At 35.9% G+C, this 22,319-nt stretch overlaps 1 protein-coding gene across 1 annotated transcript in view; it reads right to left on the bottom strand.

The window, feature by feature from the left end:
* The window catches only part of KCNH8 (potassium voltage-gated channel subfamily H member 8), a 178,060-nt gene that overhangs the window by 100,078 nt on the left and 55,663 nt on the right, over window positions 1-22,319 (bottom strand). Inside the window, exons 2-3 of the mRNA XM_074150168.1 lie at window positions 16,579-16,812; window positions 1,032-1,163 (exon numbers count right to left, since the gene is read on the bottom strand). Of these exons, the coding sequence (XP_074006269.1) occupies window positions 1,032-1,163; window positions 16,579-16,812 (366 nt within the window). The remainder of the gene's footprint in view (window positions 1-1,031; window positions 1,164-16,578; window positions 16,813-22,319) is intronic.

A 22,319-nucleotide genomic window follows, 5' to 3' on the forward strand; every position in this document is an offset into this window, starting at 1 on the left:
AAACTGAAAGAAGGGAGATTTAGATCAGATATTAGGAAGAAATTCTTTACTGTGGGGGTGGTGAGGCACCAGAACAGGTTGCCCAGAGAAATTGTTGATGCCCCATCCCTGGAGGTGTTCAAGACCAGGCTGGATGGGGCTTTGAGCAACCTGGTCTAGTGGGAGGTGTTCCTGCCCATGGCAGGGGGGGTTGGAACTCAATGGTCTTTAGAGTCCCTTCCCACTTTAACCATTCCGTGATTCTAAAATGTAAACCTGGAATAAGTTCACTGCCTTTGATACACAACACAAGTCAATGCTGACTGCATAACCTCCATCCCCACACACTGCCTTTGCTTTGTGTTAGCAGAATTTAGCAAAACTTGACTACACCATACAGTCAAATTACTTTATGGTGGCTGTAAATCATTAGCATAACAATTTTTTTCCAAATTCATGAGAGAATCCTTGTATTGTTTCCTTTCAGAAGCAAATAAATGTGAGAACGTATTTCTTACACTATTGGATATTCCTAAAGACATAATAAATCTTATAATTTCCTATAATGTTATGAAAATTAGATGATAAGAATAGTCATGTTTCTCAATAGGCAAAATAATTTCTAAAGATGTATACTCTGCTTATAGAAAAACAGGAAAAAATGCATTTATTTATCTCTCAGTCATGTTGAAATCAGATTCACAAAGGAATGTTTGAAAAGGTCTAGCTTTTCCAACAGGTACCTCTGAAAAATCCAGAAGTAAATAAATTAAATCATGATACATTAAAACAAATTTTAATTTTGAGGACAAAGTACTCTGCCCCTGGATTCCACCTTTATAGAATGTGAACCAGAGTGTAAATAAAAAAAATTACGAATAAGAAATTCAATGGATTATTTATCCTTCCATGTCATATATTAATTTCTTGTTTGGAAACCTAGGAGGTCTCTGTACTGAAAAGTGTACATGACAGAGAGAGTTCATGTAGCTGCAACTCCCAAAAACTCATCAGTGTGGGTTCTTATCAATGTTGTTGCAATTCACACAAACCTTCCTTTTTGTCTTCTGCAGCAATCTTCACTTTTGTGTCTGTTATATCTTTGAAAGAGGCCAGAAAGAGTACTACATCTCCTTTTTCATTCTTTATAGGAACAATATCCAGTAGGCACCAGAATGAAGACCCTGCAAGGATAAAGAATTAATTTAATTCAAACAGCTGTCTTTTAGCAGAGAGAAAAAAAAAGTGAACTACTAAATCTACAACTAACGTAATTCTAAAAAAAATAATCTTATTTAGGAGGTCAGTAGTCAGGGAATCACAGATGTTCAGCTCATGTAAATCTCTTTGCATCATTGGTTGAAGCTCAGTAATACTGCTTTCTCTAGAAGCAAGGCATTAATTTAAATGCAAAATTTGTCTACAGGGATCATTAATAGAGTTTAATGAAGCTGCTTACTCTTCTGAAACCATGCTTTCCTTTGAACTCTCTACTGATGTTGCTTATTTTACTGGAATAGCTTTCACTTTGTTAACTTGACATCTGAAGCTTCCATGTTTACTATAGAATCATTCTACCTTAATCATCTAACTTGATACTCATTAAAATCTCTTGACAGAAGACCTGATAGTCAGAGCATCATTCCACTAATTCAAAGATATTTAAACTAATCAGACATCAGACTTAGAATAGAAATAGAATTAACTCCTTGCATCTTACAGATGGTGAAACTTATAAACCACACATCATCTGTAAAATTAATATCAGCTATCTTCCTTACTGTCTATAATATTCACCTTGCTAAGACTTACATTAAACAATGCTGAGTTTGGCAATATTTTTAATTCATGTCAACATTTCTCTCTCACACCTGCTACATAATTATACTGCTTAAAATAAATCGTTATTGTCACTGATTGCATAACATGTCCTGTTTGCAAGGTATGTTGTTCAGTTCCAATGACATCATTCATAAGTTTGCTGTTAATGCAGACCACTCAGAATGCATTCCTAGGTGTTGGTAATGCCTGGAAGTATAATGGAGACATCAGCACACACCCTAGATCCCAATCCCATCCATTCTGGGATAATTCAGCTCAGTGCCAGGCTTTTGTGTTTTTCAGTTTTTGAGTGTCAACATTAACTACCTCCAAGCACCATCGAAGCCTACTAATATTATTTATAAGACATATAAGAACTGCTACAGTGTTACTTTTTTAGTTTTAAATTTATTTTTTGGACATGACTTTACATTTACATAATCATGTTCCATCACAATATAATATTTTTGGCATTCGTCTACTTTCATTCATAAAAGGAAACAGGAGCAGTTCCCTGGACCACTGCTGGCACAACTGACTGCTGCCAAGCAATCAGCTGAGCTTTGGAGGAGTCCTTAGGAAGATCAAGCAGATTAGTCACTTCCCAGTCTATTCTCTGTCTTCTGAACTCTGCAGTCTTGAAAATGAGCTGGACACACCAAGATCACAATTCAGCTTTCTAATTTAGGTTTTCAACTAGAAGTTCTCTGACTGCCTGTTGAAGGCTATAGGCAAGCATGGGAGGTGAAACAGCAGCTTCTCTTTTGAAGGGCCACCGCAGTTGAAGGTCCAAAAGTATGCTTCAAAGGAAATTCATCTGGTCCTCTCCATCCTGACCAAACTTTCCAAGAGGCAGATAGGCAGCTTTAAAAGTAACATTACTAGTTCATTCATCAGGAAACGCTTCCACTTAACGTATTTAAAGACGGGACAGGAAGAATTTGGAACAGGAGGAAAGAAGACTGGAGAAGGAGAGAAAAATCATGGGAAGAAGCAGGTTGTGTTTACATTGGGTTTAAATATTCTCATTTTGAGGTTGAAGTCAGAGCAAGCAAAGAAACCCTTTTAAAAGAAGGTAGAACTGATGTCAGAAGCAGGATATTTCTACTGTTCCTTTTTCCATTTTAATTTTCTGTCAATTCATTTTTGTAGATTTGACTCTTTATCAAAACTTCTGGGAAAAACTGCTCATGCTGTTACTGTCAGAAATGTTACAGAGAGCCACCACCCTATAAAGCTGAAGTGGTGCATTCAAAGAGAAGAAGCATTAAGCAATTTTACTTTCCCGCTTAAAAATAGAATGACAGATCTCTACAGAATATCATTAAAACTCTTAAACTGGCCAAATTGTTTCTTGTAAATTTACATTCTGCCTGGCTACATTCTAGCAGTAGTTTCAGTTGGACAAGAAGTCACTCTCAACTCCTTCTTCCAAACAACACTAATAGCTGCAATGTTCTTTTAAACAGCTGTTGTAATCTCCTGCATAAGCAGAAGCATATATTTCTCTTTTTAATTGTTTCATGTCTTTTCTACCCCCCCCCCCCCCCCCCGCCCACAAATTAATCATTAAGACTGCTTCTGGAAGAAAATTGTAGACATCAACCATGTTCAAACAAACCTAATTCAGTTATGCTAAGAAGAACACCTGGTAATACTACCTGAAGTGATAGATTTGTAGGTTTAGGGAAGTTATTGTAACATGGTTCATCATTAGAAGTAGAGACAAATCAATTTAATGTTTCCTTTTTTAATGCATTTCCTCTTTTGTATAATCAAAGCGCATTTGAATTCTTTGCAGGTTAACACTGGTCACTGAAATCATTCCATGTCCTGCCATTATTTAATGTCATTTGCTGTTTCTCTTCAATCATATCATCTCTCACTGTCTGTCCTCATTCTCTTCCTCTTCTGTAAATATGTCTGAAAATATTTTGACTAAGCAAAGCAAATACAGAAAAAAAATGGTACACATCACTAAAGAAAACACACTTCCAATATACGCACAGGCTACTTCTCTCCTGAAGAACTCCAGGTGAGTGCCCTGCCTGGTAGAGTTGCAGGTCTTGGCATTACTTATGCACCCAATGTTCAGAAGTCCTAAGTTGAACTTGTTGGCTTGTTTTTTTATATTTCTACCTTTACTCCAAGAGGAGCAAATGAATATGAAGTACTTTTCAGGACTAGAGGAGATGATCAAGTCTAGGTCAGGACTAGGTCAATATGTGCTTGCATTCTGTCAAGAGCAGAAGCGTGTTATCTTTCACTATTGGGGAGCATTCGTGGAAAAATACACTGATCCAACGCAATACATTACATAGCTTTTACTGAAAGCCAGGATCATATAATTCTATAAGCCAAAAGAACTTTCTACTCATCAAAAAAGTAGTGCCCTCTTTTGTTACAGTTCTTTTGAGTGCACTCATCTCTGAGACAGAAATTCCTTCCCTGCTTCAAATGGTGCATACAAAGGTCTTCTGTATTGTCAAGAGTTGCAGCTATCAAAGAAATTTCTTTTGGAGTTTTATTTATATACAGACTCTCTTTATTGCTCCAAGACACCACTCTTGAGAAAGAACCTAATCTTTCTCTTGCATTATGAGCTGAAGGTTCAAAATATATTTTAATATCCTCAAGGCTTATATAAGGACAACACAGGAAAGCAGAAAAGAAAGCAAATGAAGCATAATCTTATCACAAAGCAATTTGGCTATACTCCACCTTTTATATGTACATAAAAAAGAGAGTGCTTTATGGTCATTCTCTCAACCACCGTTTCTATCTTTCCTCACTCCAACAGCTTGAAGTCTGTCCCCAGACTGAAATCAAAACAAAGGTCAAAAGACCAAGGAATTTAAATGGGAGATTTTATACAAACCCTCCCATCAGTATGCCAGTAGCCTTCAGAGGCAAGCATTCCTTTCACCAGAAAATAAGGCCTGTTTAAACCAAGGAACAGATTCAGACCATTAGCCCTATTGATGAGCTATGCATACTCAATGTTTAGTCATGCCCAGCCTAGACAATGCTCAATGAAATACTCAGAATGGAAATCTTTAGTGGATATTTGGGTACTGCAGAGACATCATAATATAGAAATGGAATGGGACTGTTGACAACCAGCTTGTTTAATTCTTCAATAAAATAATTGAATTCTGCATCTATCTCCTCAAAATTTGGAGCTTTTCTGCAGTAAATATCTTCTTAGCCACACATGTCCCTATGAGTAACTTAGAACCAGCGACACCAACACAAATTTTGTTCTCCTTTCACTCTAGCCAGTCTGGGAATAGTTTTATCCAGGCAGAGAAGCTTAAGTCTTCCTTTTTTTGCCATGTGTCAACCGCCAATGGTTATATCCACTTTCAGACCTTCACTTCCTCAGGACTTGCTTGCCACACCATCCTCCAAACAGACACCAAGCCAGCTTGTATTGCCCCTTCTGTCACTCAAGGGCAGGAAATAAAAAATGAACAAATTCCTTTAATTCACCTCCACCTTTGTCTGGTGAGAGTAAGAGGGATTAAGATGCAGAGCTCTTTCACAAGGCTCTGCACCTGCACATAGCATACAAGACTAACCAAATTAAATGATTCATAGTCTAAGAAACCAAGTACCTGAATAAAAAATAAAAAGCGTAAATGTTTTACATATTAGATATACAAGTCTTGTGGCACAAAACAATCACAGAATCATAGAATTGTCTATGGTTGGAAGGGACCTTTAAGATCATCTAGTTCAACCATCAACCTAACACTGATAAACCATGTCCCTAAGCATTATGTCAACCTGTCATTTAAACACCTCCAGGGATGGTGCCTCAATCCCTTCCCTGGGCAGCCCATTCCATTAATAACCCTTTCAGTGTAAAAATTTTTCCTAATATCCAATCTGAACCTCCCCTGGTGCAACTTGAGGCTGTTTCCTCTTGTCCTATCACCTGTGACTTGGGAGAAGAGACCAACCCCCACCTCTCTACAACCTCCTTTGAGGTAGTTGTAGAGAGCGATAAGGTTTCCTCTCAGCATCTTTTTCTCTAGGCTGAACAACCCCAGCTCCCTCAGCCTCTCCTCATAAGACTTATTCTCCAGACCCCTCACCAGCTTCGTTGCCTTTCTCTGGACCTGCTCCAGCACCTCAACGTCTTTTTTGTGGTAAGGAGCCCAAAACTGGACTCAGTACTTGAGGTGGGACCTCACCAGTGCCGAGTACAGGGGGACGACCTCCTCCTAAGTCCTACTCACTCTTCAAGTGATAATTATTGTGATACATATGCATAAGAGAGCAGAATTAGGCTGCATGAGACATTATAAATCTAGCACATTTCTTTACATTTCATCAGTTGACTTAGTAAACTAAATGTTCTTTTAAGCAGATGCAAATGAAGCCTTAAAAGAAAAAAAAATAAAACACACCATCTTATTTCCAGGGATTTGTTATGTAAAAGAAAAAGATAAAAATATTTTCTTATAGACAACTTAATAACTTTTCAATAAGGTTGCTGCTAAATCTTCAGCATTCCAACACAATCACATTTCCAGAGTTACTAATTGTTAGCAAAATAAAGCAGTTGCTGGATACATGGCATTGCCAGAGAAGTTTTAGCCTGATCGTTTCCACTTTTCCACTGCAGAAAATGTAGATTCCGAGACTGACAGATGAAGATGCCAAAGATTTTGCTTGAGGAAACCAAACTGGATCTTTCATTAGCTCATCCAAAGGTTCCCAGTGTCACTGATAACATTTGGTTTTGAATGTTCTGCGGTTTTGACAAGGTGTCAACATCTTGTTGAGGAGAGCAATGTGCAAAGAAGAAAACAATGCTTTAACAAAATGCAACTGAACTAAACAGAAAGAGAATGGAGCTGGAAGAAAAAGTACAGCTATAATTCAAGTACTTTCTCTCTTGTAAATGTCATGTCTCTGACAATGATCAATAAACACATCTAATGCGAGATTTTGTTGCTTTAAGCAAATAAGCACCTCATTCTTCTCCATCATCTCTGCAGAAATCACTTGTATGTATTAACAGAATCTATCAATTTTTTCCTTGAATTCTGCTACTGTGTAGCCTGTGTGCTACATCCTAGTGACAGTCTTTGCTCTGATGATACTGCAAGAAAACTAACAAGAACACACATCGGCTATCAGGTTACTGACAGTTGTGTTAACATTTTCATGTGAGTAGTAAAGAAGGCTCAAGAACTTGTTTACCCAAGTTCTGTATGGTGAACAAATCATGCTTGTATCCTGCAAGTAACTCTCCCTACAAGTTTTAACAGTCAATATAAATCCATTCCAGAAAGTCTTAACCTGGAATACAGTGGTATCCTAAGAACTTGGTAGAGGAAAGGCGGTAGTTAAGATACCTTAATAACAAAGTAAAAATTGCATTTCAGTGTGAATGAGTAGGTAAGTGTTAATCCTGTGAAACTGATTTAGAAACTTTCATTAAAAGTATCCCTGCATCCCTCTGTATAGGATATGGAGAACCACGTAAAATTATTCAAATCTATCACATCTCATCAGAGACTCTGCAAATCTCCCCTCCATTTGTTTCCACCCTGTTTTCCATGCATCTGTGCTCTGCTCCCTCCAATTCCAGTTAACTCAGTGACTCATTTATCATGTTGCCCAGCATGTCTAACTTTTTCTGCTGTCACTGCCATGATGGAGAGAAGGAAAGGATGCTCTAACAGGAGACACTTTTCAGGACAGGAATCTCCTATCCTTGCCTCACCTACAAACTGCCACTGTTAAGCAGAGAGAGGCTTAACTCACCGCCTCAAAGTCTGCATTTATTACTATGTGGACAGAGACTGCCTCTGATATGGCAGCTCCTAGTTTGAGTGTGTGACTTTTCCAATCTTAGTGTTCTTTACATTTTTTTTTGTGTGCAACAGTTCATACAATACAGTCTGCAATGTGTATTTATATGCAAAATTTATGGACTCCACCACATCTACATTTCAGCTTTGTTTACTCAGCTTTCTGTTTTTTTTTTTATAATGCCACTATCTTTCCTACTTAATGAAACTCCATTTCAAAATCTTCTAGTTACATTTGAGTTTTCATTGAGCAGAAGCAGAGAAGCTAAACACTGTCTGTTAAAGCCATGTGACATTCATTATCCTTGTGTGTACTACTTACTTTTTGTCCGCTCTAATTTCCTTTTCCTATCTCCATCCAGATTAGAAAAGAAAACTGCATTTAAGGAGATAAGTACTTCCCTGATGTAATACATTTACCGGGTTACATTTATAACAATTAGCAAAACACAGAGGATTATCTAAAAACTCAGTGAAGTCAATGAAATGCATTCTGTTTAAATGCAAAAGGCTTCAGGGCATATTCATTAATATTAGCAGCCTGCAACTTACTTTCTGTCCACCCCCAAAGATCATTAATCTGTCATGGTCATAATATTACAAGGCATTCAGCATTTGTCAGCTAACTCCTGGGAAAGTATTAATTGAGGCAGTCTATTTATATAATTAAATATCCAATATCTATAGTTAAAATGAAAAAAACAACCAACAAACAGCAACAAAAAAAAAACCCCAAATACTGTTTTTTCAATATCTTTGTATGGACTCTTTCAGAAATAGTCAGGCTCAATCCTTCCTGAGCAGTCTAGTATCTATATTCTTCAGTTGAATTATTCTTTTTTTTATTGATTTGAGCAATCCCGAAATGAGCAAAGTTTGCTTGCCCTCAATTATTGTATTTTAGAAATCTGTTAGAACTGTGCTTACAACCTATGGTCCTTATTCCTTTTCGATTTTCAGAGCTCCTAATCCAACATGTAGAGGTAGTCACAGCAATAAATATGATTTCTTAGTCTACTGAGGGATGCACTTTTGTCCCTTGGAAAAAAAAAGCAAGACATTTTCTTAAGTCAGGATGATGTCTCATATACATGTATGTATGTACACGTGCATATATATTTACATGCATACATGTAGACATATGAAAACCTCAGGTATTTATATACACTTTTTTTCATTTCTCTCAGTTTCTCCCTATAAGCCACCTAATCTTTTTGAAATTTTGTCTGATATTTTGACACCAGGAAGAGGTGTAGCCCACATTCATCTAAACAAAACCATGTTTGCAAATGACATTATTATGCTTTTAAGCTCATTATTTTATTTTCTTAAAAAGAAGCTTTGAAGATGACACAAAATTTTCTGTAAGCAAAAACACAGCAATAGCAAAACAGACCGCTATATATATAAAAAAAAATTTCACTTTTTCAGTTTCAAATATCAAGTGATAAAAATAAAAATAAAAACATCTTTGTGCAAGATATTTTCATGACCCTGATTCTCATGTCTCTGGCAGTGGCAGCCCCTAGAAACAGGAGGTCTGGAGTCTGCAGAAGGGGAGGTTTCCCAATGCTGGGAGAGGTGCTGGTCGCAGCCTCATGCTTATTCCTACAGCTTTCAACAGATATTACATGGAGAAATAGGGGATTCTGCTGGTTAGTTGTACACTTACATTGCAAAGCTCCATTTTAGAAACTGATCATTTATTTTCCATGACCTTAGGTCAGAGAAGTTTTTTGCTTAATAAGAATATCAGTACCTCCATAGTTCCTGTCTATTATTTTAGGTTTATCTGTTAATACTAATCTGCAGTTTTAAGCAAGTTCAAGGATTTTCTGTTGAGCTCAAGACGCAAGAATTTTAACCTGCACTTGAAGTGCTGCCCACTGGCACCTTTCTGGAAAGATATACCTAAAGTTGGGTTGAGTCATGGAGCTGGATTGATTGCTCCATCCTGTCAGGTTTATGGTTTTTTATATAGAAGGGTTTTGAAACACGCACTGAGGAATTATGTAACGCTGTAGAAAGGATTAATCTTCCCAGTTCACTACTTGAATCCATGTGAGCACATGCTGTAAACAGACTCTGAGCCTGCCCACTGACAAGAATTATAGTAACCCTGCCAGTTGGGAAGTGGTAGGTTTTAACCTTTTAATTACTTAACTAATCCATGAAATCAGACTGCTTTTGCAATTCCCTAGTCCACTCAGTGAGACGGTTCAACGACAGTGCTAACATGACCCTCCTCTGCTCTTCCAAAAAACTATGGAGCTAATGCAAGAACTCATTGCAATTGTCAGCACAGGAGGTGGCAACTACTCTGCACCATGATCCAGTACGTGGATTTGGGGATCATGAACAAAATAAGGAGAAGTCAGCAGAAGGGAGGCGGGTAGTCATCAGGAGAAATGGTACTTTGCTCTTTCTTTATCCAAAGAACAGCCTAATTCATGGTGAAGCACAGGGACACGAGTCAGCTTTTAAACTCATAAAAAAAAAACCCTCATAAAAAGTAGGTTATCAGTAGCCTCAGTGTGGCCATAAAATTGTGAGAAAATTTCAAGAGAAGAGTGACCAGTCTGATATAGTAGAAAGATCCCACTGCAAAATAAATACCTACATCTCTTCCTAAAAATAGATGTGTAAAAAATAGCACAATGAAATACACCTTTAAAAAATAAAAAAACCATGTTCAGTATTACTAACAGCCATTCATATTGAGTGCAGCTAGAAACCCATGGTGCCTGTGTGGAAACACTAATCTATGAGCATCTGTAAGCAACAAAGGGCCCATCACTTTGTAACAGTGCAGTAAGCAGCAGGAAACTCTTATACGGATTTATTTACTTATCAATGTGCTTCTAGAAGAACAAATCTTTTCTCAGTGAGTTATGCTTTTAATAAATCATGTTGCTATTGAAAGAAGCTATCAGCCAACGTCACCACAAGTGCCATCAGAACAAAATATCAGCACTGTCAGTTAGTAGGCAGCAGTCTTGTTAAAGTCTCATTAAAATACAGCAAAAGATCTCAGATGTTTTAGATCACATTGCACACAGAAGATTTTATTGCCATTTTTGTTTGTTTGTTTGTTTTCTTCTAACTGAAGTTCATCCTCTTGTTTTGTCTCCTCACAGGCTTTCACTGACCGCTTCACCTGAGGCTCTGCAGAATTTAAGCCAGGGCTCTCTGGAGGAGCAGAAGCTTTCCCTGTCCTCCTCTTCCACTGTAGCAGCTGTCACTGTCTCTAAAACATCTACATACTTCAAGACTGCACATTACCTTTTATCAGAGGCCATGGAGCAACCAAATGAAGTTTTGGAGAGAAAAGGAGCCAAAAAATGCCCTCTTCTGTGAAACAGAAGAAAATAAAGACATACCTTCTGCCTACATGTACAACTATACTTCCTTTTAAGGGAAAGGCTTCCCTAAGATCAGTGAAACTTCTTTCTGCCTAATAGGTATATCGAAAGGAGGAATTTAAAAAAAAAGAAAAAAGAAAAAGAAAAAAGGAGATAAAATAAGAAAGTAAAAAAAAAAAAGAAAAAAGAAAAAGAAAAAAGAGAAAAAAGAAAAAGGGAAAAGAAAAAAGAAAAAAGGATGCTTTTTTAAAGATAAAACCTATTGTTTATGGCTCATGTAATTGCAACTAAATATTATCATCAGATTAATTTTTCAGTGTTGTTTGCTCTTTTTATTCCCCTCCTCTTTTATTTTGTACTATAATTTAGATAATGGGAGCAAACCAACCACAAAAGCTTTTTAGCTTTCTTATTTTTAGTCCACATTTTTAAGGCAGAGCAGCAGTGGAGCAGCCATGAGGATCACGTTGCTATGAACTATCCTACCAAGCAACTTGTCAAGGGACTTCCTCTATATTAGTAACTGGACTTCACTAGAAAATTGATGTCTCTGTACGGATTTTTTTTTTTTTCCAATTAGAAAATTCTAATAAATGCCTCTTCTCTAAGTGCTGGGCTAAACATTTCCCAAAGACATGGTCGATTTCAGGAGTTCATTAAAGCAGGGTGTCAGTTCATATTAGAAAGGTACCACACAACTCCAGAGTTTCAAAATACTACAGGATATTTTTGGACAACCATAAAAAGCAGGTTTTAAACTTGTTGGAAAAAAGGGATACCATTTCTGCAAAGAGCAAAATACTTTTTGTAGAGAAGAAAAGCTCTAAGAAAACCTAATTTTCTCTCATTTTAAAGGAAATTTATTTTCCTTAAATTTCTTTGTAATTATTTGAATCTTATAATAATATAAAGTAAGCTTAAAATCATCATCTATAAAAAGCTTTCTATGTTTGCTTAATGCAAGTCATATATTAACTGCAAATAATGTAAGGGAGCCTTTCTTATCCTGTACACACAGTATTCAACTGCAACCATGGCAGAAGCTATAGATGACGTCTCATGGCTTGAGATTTATTTCATTTGCCTGTGGCTGTCATTGTTACTCATGTGAGGTCACCTAGATTTCAAATAGTCTTTTGCCTGATGGTATGCAGTAACTCAGTAAGAGGCTCTGACTTTCACTCTTTCTCCACTCATATTCCATTCATCTGAAATAATTGGTCCTGACCTTCCAGATAAGGATATATTGAAACACATATTCTTCTACACTGATGAGAAGAGCCAAAATACCTTGACTCAATCATATTGACTCTTAAAACTAAAAAATTAAGAAAAATATATCATGCCTCCCTGGCCTTACAGGTTACTTGCCAAATATGTAAGGGCCAAGACTTTTAAGGCACATGCCTAAGACAAACCTCAAAGAGTGCTTGAATCAGTTTATGTGTAGAAGATGAAGAAGTGTCTCTTGAGTCCCCACGGTCTATCACAGATGAAGCAAACTCTGCTTGCAGCCAAGTCCTAAGGCAACTTGTAATGGTGGTTCCAGCAATACCCACTTGCTCCAGTCCTCTTATAGCAGGGATTTTTAATTGCCGAGAGAGGCCTGTGTAAACAGCCCTGTGGCTGAGGTGCGCAGACATGATGGTCGCTACGTTGAAGCTTCTCAAACATCCATAAATCACAAGTGGCCATCACTTATTGCATAGGGTTTCCACACAAGTTACAGGTACACAGAAAGGGGCCAATTTCCTTCCAATGAAGGAAGGTTGTACAACTACTGCAGGTCTTAAGAGGGTGTGTGTAAGAATAGACTCATTTTTAAAGACTACAAACTGATTTTTGAGACACAGGAAATAGGTCTGATGGGGTCATGAGGGAACCAATGTATGACCTTCTCAGCAATTGAAGATGGAGAGCTTAGACTGGACTAAGTCAGTGATTATAGGGCTTATTGTAGCATCCTCTTAGGATGTAACAGAAAAGAAAAAAAAATCCACACTGCTACTTATTTGTACTTCAGTCCGGAGGACTGTGAAGACCTTATTTAACTACATGTACTTGTTATTGATAAATTTTTGCAGTGGTCTGACAGGGAGAAAAAGAAGGGATTGTCTAAATGTAGTTCCTTAACTACATAAATACCCTACATAAATAGGGTCCATCTTTTTTCAGATTACTCTAACAACGATAGCCAGGGAGTGAGTTCTTTTCTCACAACTCACTTGAATTCAAAAAAGGTTATTTTGCATTTCCATTATCATAATTGACAACTTAATTTGTTGCAGATGTTTTGAAGAAAGTGTAGAAATAGTAAGAGGGAAAAAATATAGAAAAAAAAAATAGCTCCTAAGCTATATAATTCTAAAACTTTCTGAAGACGGCAACAATCATAAAATTCCTTGTCTTTTAATAGTTTCCTTTCCTGTTTTTCCTCAAAAAACCAACATATCTCTGACAAATAAAAAGTTAGAAACTGACTGAGGAACCAAAATAAATACTGAAACTGTGATGAAAAGTGTATTTTCAGTGGTATTTTCAAAAGATATCTCTCTGAAGCTGCTGTTGCTGCTGCCATAGTTCTAATAGTGCTTTGTGCTAACATGGCAGAAAATATCCTGAATGAGAAGGTACAGCCAGCTTATCCTACTTGAAGGATTCGTTAAAATGCCAAAAGAAGAACACAAAATAATGGAAGTTCCTGTCCACTTCTAGTAATACCAGGAGGATTGTTTTCCAGTTTGGTCAGAGTACAAATGTTGAAGATCATTCTTCTGTTAAGATCCAAACCCAAATGTCAAAGCCAATGAAATCCTGCATTTTATCCTGCAGTCAGGTAATCCATTTTACTCAGCTCCCTACCCAACTCCTTAATTGCTGCAGTGTCAGATTGGAGCAATCTGAAACTTCCAATGACATTGCTTGTGGGTTGCTGGAGCTGCTTTAGTTGTAACAATCATTCCTTTAACTAACAAGTGCTATATGAATTCATAAATGATGGTTAAGTAACTGTGAAATGCCCCATATTCAAGCTTACTAAATTTGCATTAAAACTAATAAGAGCTTGAAGTCCCAATCTTGAATCACTACTTGTTTAGAATGAACAATCTAATTTAATGAAAAAAACTATATCAGTTTTAAACTGAGTTTAAATCAAATTCAAAATATCAAAAAATGTGGCAATTTAGAAATCAACTCATATACACTTTTTGGAAACTTGTATTTATTTCCCAAAAGATGAGACGTGCATGGAACAAACAAAATGATTAATTAAAAATTTCATGCTTCTATATTTTAGATCAAATCAAGAAAAAGAAAAAAAAGAATAAGTTGTGTTCATACATCCATTTCCCTCATAGACCTTTCTTATCATAATATTTTAATCATTATTAAGCTTTTTAAGAAGTATGCTGAGGGATGTCAGTCTTTTTTGTGAACTCAGAATTACCGCTGAAGCTGAACTTTAATCTCAAAGTTCTTATGTCTTAAAATATTTTAAAAACATTTTTCTGCAACAGACATCTTTTTTTTTCCTTTTTTTTCTGCCAATGTTGAATAAGCCTATTTTATTGAACTAAGAAGTTCAATTTCTCTTCTGAAAAAAAAAAAAAACCAAAACCAAAACCAAAACATTTAGCTAAAATGGATGATTTACTAAACTTGGTGTCTGCACTTTGCAGCTCTGTTGAAAAAACAAGATTATTTTTTAAGATAAGTTTTGCTTTTATTCAACAACAGCCTCATGTTATTTTAATACCTACTCATTTCTGGTTCCCAGTGGTACAGAAATACACGAAAATGAAAAATATAATGGGCAGTCTGGGAAATTTATTCATGCTCAGAAAATGTCTTGGAATGGCTTCCAGTCAAATTATACAAAGGGATGCAAGTAGGATGGATTGTGGGAATTCTTTTATCCTAAACAATTTCTCTTTACCTATTTATCTGTGGTTCAGCTACTTTGCTGATAAGCAAATTGACCTGCAATCTCTTTCTGCCTGCATTAATCGTATCTATAATAGGTTTGAAGCACCCCTTCATAATGCGAAGGAATCACAATGTATCATTCAGGACCAAGAGAGTGAAATGAATATGTTAACTTTACTTCTTTCATTTACATACGCTGAAACCTCTTCTCACTGTGCCCACTCATCACTATACAATACTGGAGAAAAGCAGCTCTTATCCTTCCAGATTAAGATAATTTTTTCGCTATATTCAGACATGATTCACAAATTTGAAACCACTTGCTTCAAAAAACCTTCCTGAAACATGAATTCAAGGAACTTCTAAATGTCAAAAAACATCAATAAAACCTGAACACCCCCCTAAGCCTCCCCAAAAAGACAAGAGGAGGAAGCATTTAACAGCATCTTCAGAACAACTTCAAAGTTTCATACTGTGAAAAATAACAGTCATGAACACAAGCCAACAAAGCAACATTTCTCTTTTTTTGTGTAAATCACAGAAAGTGAAGGTACCTTCTCTTAACACCATAAATCACTGACTACCTTCTTGTCAATATATGGTTATTACTTTTAGAAAATAACATTTAAAAGTATTTAATATAATAGTAATAGTATTTGAGGGGAAAATGTTTCATTAGTAAAGAGGTAAGTAGGAACTATGAGGAAAACACGTGTCCTAAACGTAAGCCTAGAAACTCTAGCCATATAATAAACAGAAGGTGATATTCAACTGACACCTGTGGATCCACTGAGCCGATGGATTGTTAAGCACGTGTGAAGGCTCCCATAGCACTGGGGTGGTTGCAATCCTATCAGTATCTCACACTTAGTGTCACCTGTTCGAAGATCACATGAATGATGGCAGTGTAAACGCTTACAAAATGGGTATACTGAAGGAACCTGATATAAATGAAACAAGCTGATGAGCGTGCATCATGGAGTGCTTTTTTCTATGGCTCACTCATCTTCACCGCAAAATTGTCCTTATAAAAGCCCTACACTAGGAGTGAAAGCTTTGGTGGTGCAACTTGAAATTTACTGGTCTGTAGAGTTACTTAATGCTCTAAAATTTTTTATGTGACAAATACATATTTAAATATTAATTTTACTTAGAGTACTGACCGACTTTTTGAAAAATCATTATCATTGTATTTATATATAGTGGCTATGGACAATGAGACACTTGGATCACTCAAAGTTCTGAGCATTGTATTGATGCGACTGAAAATTTTACATAGCCACTGTCTACCTTATTGTGAGCATTAACTTTTTAATTACAGTTTCAGCAATAAGAGGAAAGAACTTCAGTATAAAAAAAAGAGTAGAAAATGTAGCATCATACTGAGTGCAGATAACAGTGTCTCACAATGCAGTTTAGGATCCCCAATTTCTTCTATGAAGACTTGTAACTTCTCATATGCTTACATAAAATCAGTAACAGTAATATAACTGTAGTGTCAATGTGTAGTCAACTATATTTATTCCAAAGATATACAGACCTACATTCTTGTCTGATTATAGACATACAAAATCATTACATAGAAATGCATGCTATATATTGTACGCATTAATGCTAAGTTTCATTCTTTGGGACTAACAAATCAGGAAAGAAAAACTTACCACTCTTCTTATAGAACATGATTTCTCCTTTGAATTCTACCTTTTCCTCCAACGATTTCTCAATTTGAAGAATCATCTGCTCATTTGTTTCAGCACCAAGTAAAAATTTACAGCTGCAGCTCTTCTGCATGACTTCAGTTCGTGCAAATCCAGCAAGCTCACAGAAGCCATCTGAGCAGTAAACAATAGGGAATCCCTTGGCCACCTGAGCATTTGCAAGGATGAAGTTACTATCTGTAGAAGAATGCAAAAGTAAAACAGGAATTACAGTCTGAATTTTACATCATTCTACATAATACTTCCTTTAGCTTCATAGGAAGGCACAACTGGACATAAATTTAAAAGCAAAGTCCCAACTGTCTGCAAACAAGAATACAACTTCTATTTTTAGACCATTAGTCTGGAATGAAATTAAGTCTAACAGTCCACAGAGTAACTTCATACAATGGTTCCTCATGGCTATGTACAGCTTGCCTCATTGCATCCTCAAGCAATAATTTACTCTGACTGCCTCTGAGGCAGATGTTAGCACATTAAAACAACCACTTGACGAAAGACTCATGACAAACACGGAAGCTTTAGAGAAATTTCAAAGGTGCTATGTTATGCTGCCACTCAGACTACTCTGCAGTCTGAACAGACACAGCTATATCTTAAAAAAAGCTAATCTATGGTCTCCATAAGCTGACCTTTATCAAGTTTTATAAAGTTGACCTTTATCAACCCTCAAGCTAATTTTTTTGTAAAATTTTGCAAGGGAATCCTGAAAAGTAGAGTTGAGGGACATTCTGGAGCTACATGGAATTGTTTGTTCTTTTTCCTCTTTTTTTTTTTTTTTTTTTTTTTTTTGTGAGGGAAAAAAATTTCATCCAAAAGCACTGTCAGCTGTCCTCCAGAACTCCACCATACTTCTCCCGTATGAAACAGGCACATGAAAGATTCACCATCCTATTACACCTTAATGCACTTTATAATTTTTCAGAGTGTGTGAGATACAATTTTCTTGTTTGATAAATTCAAGAATAGTATATTGACATGGACATCAATCAACAAAACCCAATGTTCTAATTTGAGTTCAAATCTAGAAAATCATACAGCCCAATAACTCAGTTCCTTCCCTTGCTGAATTGTCTTTGAAGGTTTTGTGCCTTAGACTCTTGTCTTCATCTTACTCCAACAGCCCTAGCACTTTATGGTCTTTATAAATTAGCACGGAGATCGTTTCCAGATTATATATATGAAGTTCTCATACAGGTTTTTTTGCCTGTGTTTCTTAATCTTGAATTGAAAAAAAAAAAAATGCAAGGAATCTGTCTACATTTCACATAGAGGAAGGAAAGACTATTTTTTGCCCACTGCTTATTAAAGAATGTTTACCTTGCAGCTTGCTAGCGGGAGCTTAGGAGCAGTCTATTCCCAAGACAGATACCTCTCATTTTTCAGAATCATGTGCATGTGGATTCATGTGTATGTATTAGAGGGGAAATACTATTAACTAACCCAGAATCCCTTGATAAATATTCATAAATTTAAAGAGAAAAAATGAACTATTTTAATGGAAAACTCAGGTTGATATGCTTAATCCCCATACAGGGATATATTATTCATGAATGGGGAAGGGAGGGACAGAATTCATAAACTAATATAGAAAAAAATAATAGGTCTGTTTCATCCTTAACTATCACAAGAGCTCTTCACCCATGAAATTCCAAAAACTTCAGCTACGTTACTCTTTATTTACCCAAGGGATAAAATACTATGGATGATACTAAGATTTCAGTATTTTAAAGACAGTGCTGAAGTATATTAAGTGATCAATTTGCTCTTAAGACTTTGCTTCAGTTACTCACCTTTTGCTTAAATCTAATTAAAGTCTTTCAATAAATGATTGAAACATTAAAACAGGCTTTTCCCATTTATCAAATATGCGATTTAAAAATGCATTCTGGTTCAGTGCAGTGCTTAGCCTGTCATTTTTATTCGCCTTACTAGGGAATAAGTATCATTACCATTCATACACTGACATGCTGCTCCCTCTGTCAACACAAAACTAAATCCCCACACTGCCAAAAGAATTAAAATCATAGGCTTGCACTGCAATTTAATGATGGTGTTACAAAGTAGGACCTGCAGATCACACAACCCAAACACATCTGTAGCTATCAAATTAATTTACTCCTGGGTTTCTTGTTGTTTAAGATACAATTATGTGATGCAAAGACTTTTTTTTTTTTTTTTTTTTTTTAATTCTAATTGTTATGAATTGCATGAGGCAGAATACGGAACACTGAAAGGACAGAAAGGGTAGGCAGGACGCTCTTGGAGTGCAGGAGTGTTTGAATATCATTATGAACAGGAATACACTGAAGCTTACTAAGCATATCATGATTTTATGAAAAATTTAAGATGGCCAAACTCTGCTGTCATTTACATCAAAATAAACCCAGAATATTTTTGGTTACGTTAACATTCACAGCAGAAAAAAAATGTATTCCTAAAAGTCCAATCCAGTGCCAGCTAGAATAAGGCAATCTTTCCATTAATGTCAGCTGTGTCTGATAAGGTTTGTAAGCCTAATTTTGCTGAACTTTTGGAGTACAACAGTAAAGCATCAGCTTCAGGAAAATACAATCACAATTATATTTTCTGTTTTCCTTGAGCTTGAAGCTCAAATCAAATGATGAAAGATGTATCTGCAGTCTCAGACTAGTAAATATATTTAAATAATTTATTGAAAAAAACTCCTTGGAACAGTTAGGGATCAAGCAACATAATTTTGTCCAATAATCATCTCTGTTTCATCAAATTCTTCAGTAATATTTATCAAGAGATAATTAAGATTTAGCTATTACAGAAAGCAAAATTCCTCTTCAAACATACCTTAAAATATTCTTGTTCAAAGTTTATTTACTTCTGTAATTTTTCTTCATAACTCGGAATATTTAATATCACTTGCTAATCCTAGTGCCTTTAAAGCACCATAAATTATTTCAAAAAACAAGAACTGAGGGTGAAATTTATACCACTCAGGTTCAATGTGACACAAATAACAAACCCAGCATTTAATTCTATGATCTTCAGTGATAGCTAGCTGGATGTTAAAATGTAGAGTCGGAAGAATGACATTTTATTTAGAATAATTTATTAGAAATCTATGGACTGGAATATAGTACTTTTGCTTGTCTTTGAACTTACAGTAGGAAAGTTGCAATGAGTGATTAGACCTGTTAGTCTGTACATTTTGGTATAAGTTTATATGTAGATTGCAACACTTCCATAATAATAAAGAAAACATTGAATTCCATATTATTCTTTCAGCACATCAACATGAATATAAAGTTATTTTCTTCAGGTTGGTTGGACTTGATGGTCAGGAGACAGTACTAGACTACTGGTAGGATTTTTTAAAATTTTTTTTTTTTTTTTAGACAAGAAATCACATCTAAGATAAATTCAAGATGTATTGAAAAAGATGTAACCTTGAGCCTTTTGGACCCTTTAGGAGCACAGGGCATTTGCAACAACAGAGTAGAACTTTTGCAAATCTGTGTACAACCTGAAAGAAAAATTTTGACAAAACCATGAGTAGCATTCTTTAGCTCAGTGCTGTAAGTCTGTGCAAAATAAATAAAAATATTCAAATTGTGTATTTGTATATTAGCTTTGGATAAAAATACTTGGTTGTTTCTTCAAGGCTGCGTGTGATGTGTAAATGATGATTTAAAAGTGCTTCTTTTAAAGATGGGACAAGAAGCCTAGACACAAAAAAAATCCAACAACATTCACTAAGTTCTCCTTTAGCATCAGGTCAGCAGAGATGGACAAATACAACAGAGGTATTACACAACTATTCAGAACAATTTAAAAGCAGACTTGTTTCAACTATGTTTCTTTTCCTTTATTTTCGTTTTCTGTGAAGATCAACTTTCACATGAAAGTTCGAAGGAAGACTATTAGGAGTTTGTATGCTCGCATTTGCTTTGGAAGTAGGACATATTGGAGTGAGTAGGACACTGATCAACAGAAGACTCACACAATTTCCAGAAACCTCTGCCAGACACATAGCATAAACTCAGACAATTAAACACGCTGAACTAGAACCATGCTAACTACACCTTCAATCACAGGCTTACACACCGTTGACCTCTTTCAATGACTATACTGACACCCAAAAATTATAACTTAAGAAACAGAACAAATTTATGTCACATACCATCCAATACAGAGAGACAGGTTAAACATCCGTGACAGAGTTCTGGAATTGAGATAATTAAAGGAAAAGGCCATTATGCAATTCTCTGCTTCATAATTAATGCACACAATTTATCTGACTGTTTGTAATGAGACCATGTTACAATTAAACTCGGCACTCCCTTGATAAATCTTACTGTCACCTTATTTAGCAAAAAATGACAAAAGGGTTTTTCCTTTAATACTGTAGCTATGTCTGCTATAAATCTCACCGTTGGGCTTCCCCAGTTCTTGTAACAGTTCTTTTCAATCACAGTCCAGATGGTTTCTGCAAGTCTTCATCTTTATCAGTGAAGAGAACATCTATCTGACTTCTTGTGCAACTGAGCACAGCCAACCACCATTCTAATTTTAAATATTAAATTAGTTAAGAATTAAAAAGGAAGGGAAAAAAAAACCACCAAAAAAACCCACCAAACCCTAGCAATCAGAGAAGCTGCATTAATTGAACAAGTGACTCACATAGCTGCTCTATTGAATGGAGAACGGTTCATAATTCTTTTGGATGAAAGGATTTACTACATTGATGTTTGATTGCACAGTTCCTACATGGACAACTTAACAAGAGAAGTCTCATTCCAGGTTCACACAAATTACTGTTACAGAGAATATGAACACACTAACATTTAAGATTACCTAATTGAAAGATTAAAATAGTATACGAAAACATTTAGCTTTTTGTCAGCAAATTTAGATGCGAGTTTAATTAGAGTTATAGCTCATTTACCAACTACTGTCCCTTGAATCTGATTGATGCCAAAATGATAATGCATACACTTCCAAATATTAAAGTTCCTCTTGAAAATCTTAGTGCAGTTTACTGGGTCACTAATGTGAGGTTAAGATTTATCCAGATCTAGGTGGGTTAAAAAGGAAGAAAGTTCATTATACTGCTACCTCTTTTCACTCTTCACTAAAAAAAGACTGTGTATTCCAGTGAATTTACAATAGTACAGTAAAAGGTAAAACTATTGAACAATAAACTACATGTACGGACTCATGAACAAAGGACCCATCACTGTAAGCTGTATAATTGATTTAACTGTCCAAGTAATTTCAAATAAAGTCTGACATTACAAGGAAATGTATTCATGTAACAGTTCAGGGTACAAAACAATATTTGAAGTACCTAACTCTATGGATTCAGCTCAAGCGTGAGCTGCCATAGCTCCTACTTAACCTGCATTGTCAAAATGAATTTCCATTATGTAGAAAAGTTCTGAATTCAGCAGCTAAGAAATCAACATTTCACTTTGCATTTACAATAATATTTAGTCTGACAGTGAAAATTCTTTACTGTATACAATACTTTATCGATAAAAAAAGGGTTATTCTGTAGTGCAATTAAGTATAGACATATCATAGAATCATAGAATGGTTAGAGTTGGAAGGGACCCTAAAGATCATTGAGTTCCAACCCCCCCTGCCATGGGCAAGGACACCTCCCACTAGACCAGGTTGCTCAAAGCCCCATCCAGCCTGGCCTTGAA

Source organism: Numenius arquata, chromosome 7, assembly GCF_964106895.1.
Source record: "Numenius arquata chromosome 7, bNumArq3.hap1.1, whole genome shotgun sequence".
NCBI classification, from domain to species: Eukaryota; Metazoa; Chordata; class Aves; order Charadriiformes; family Scolopacidae; genus Numenius; species Numenius arquata.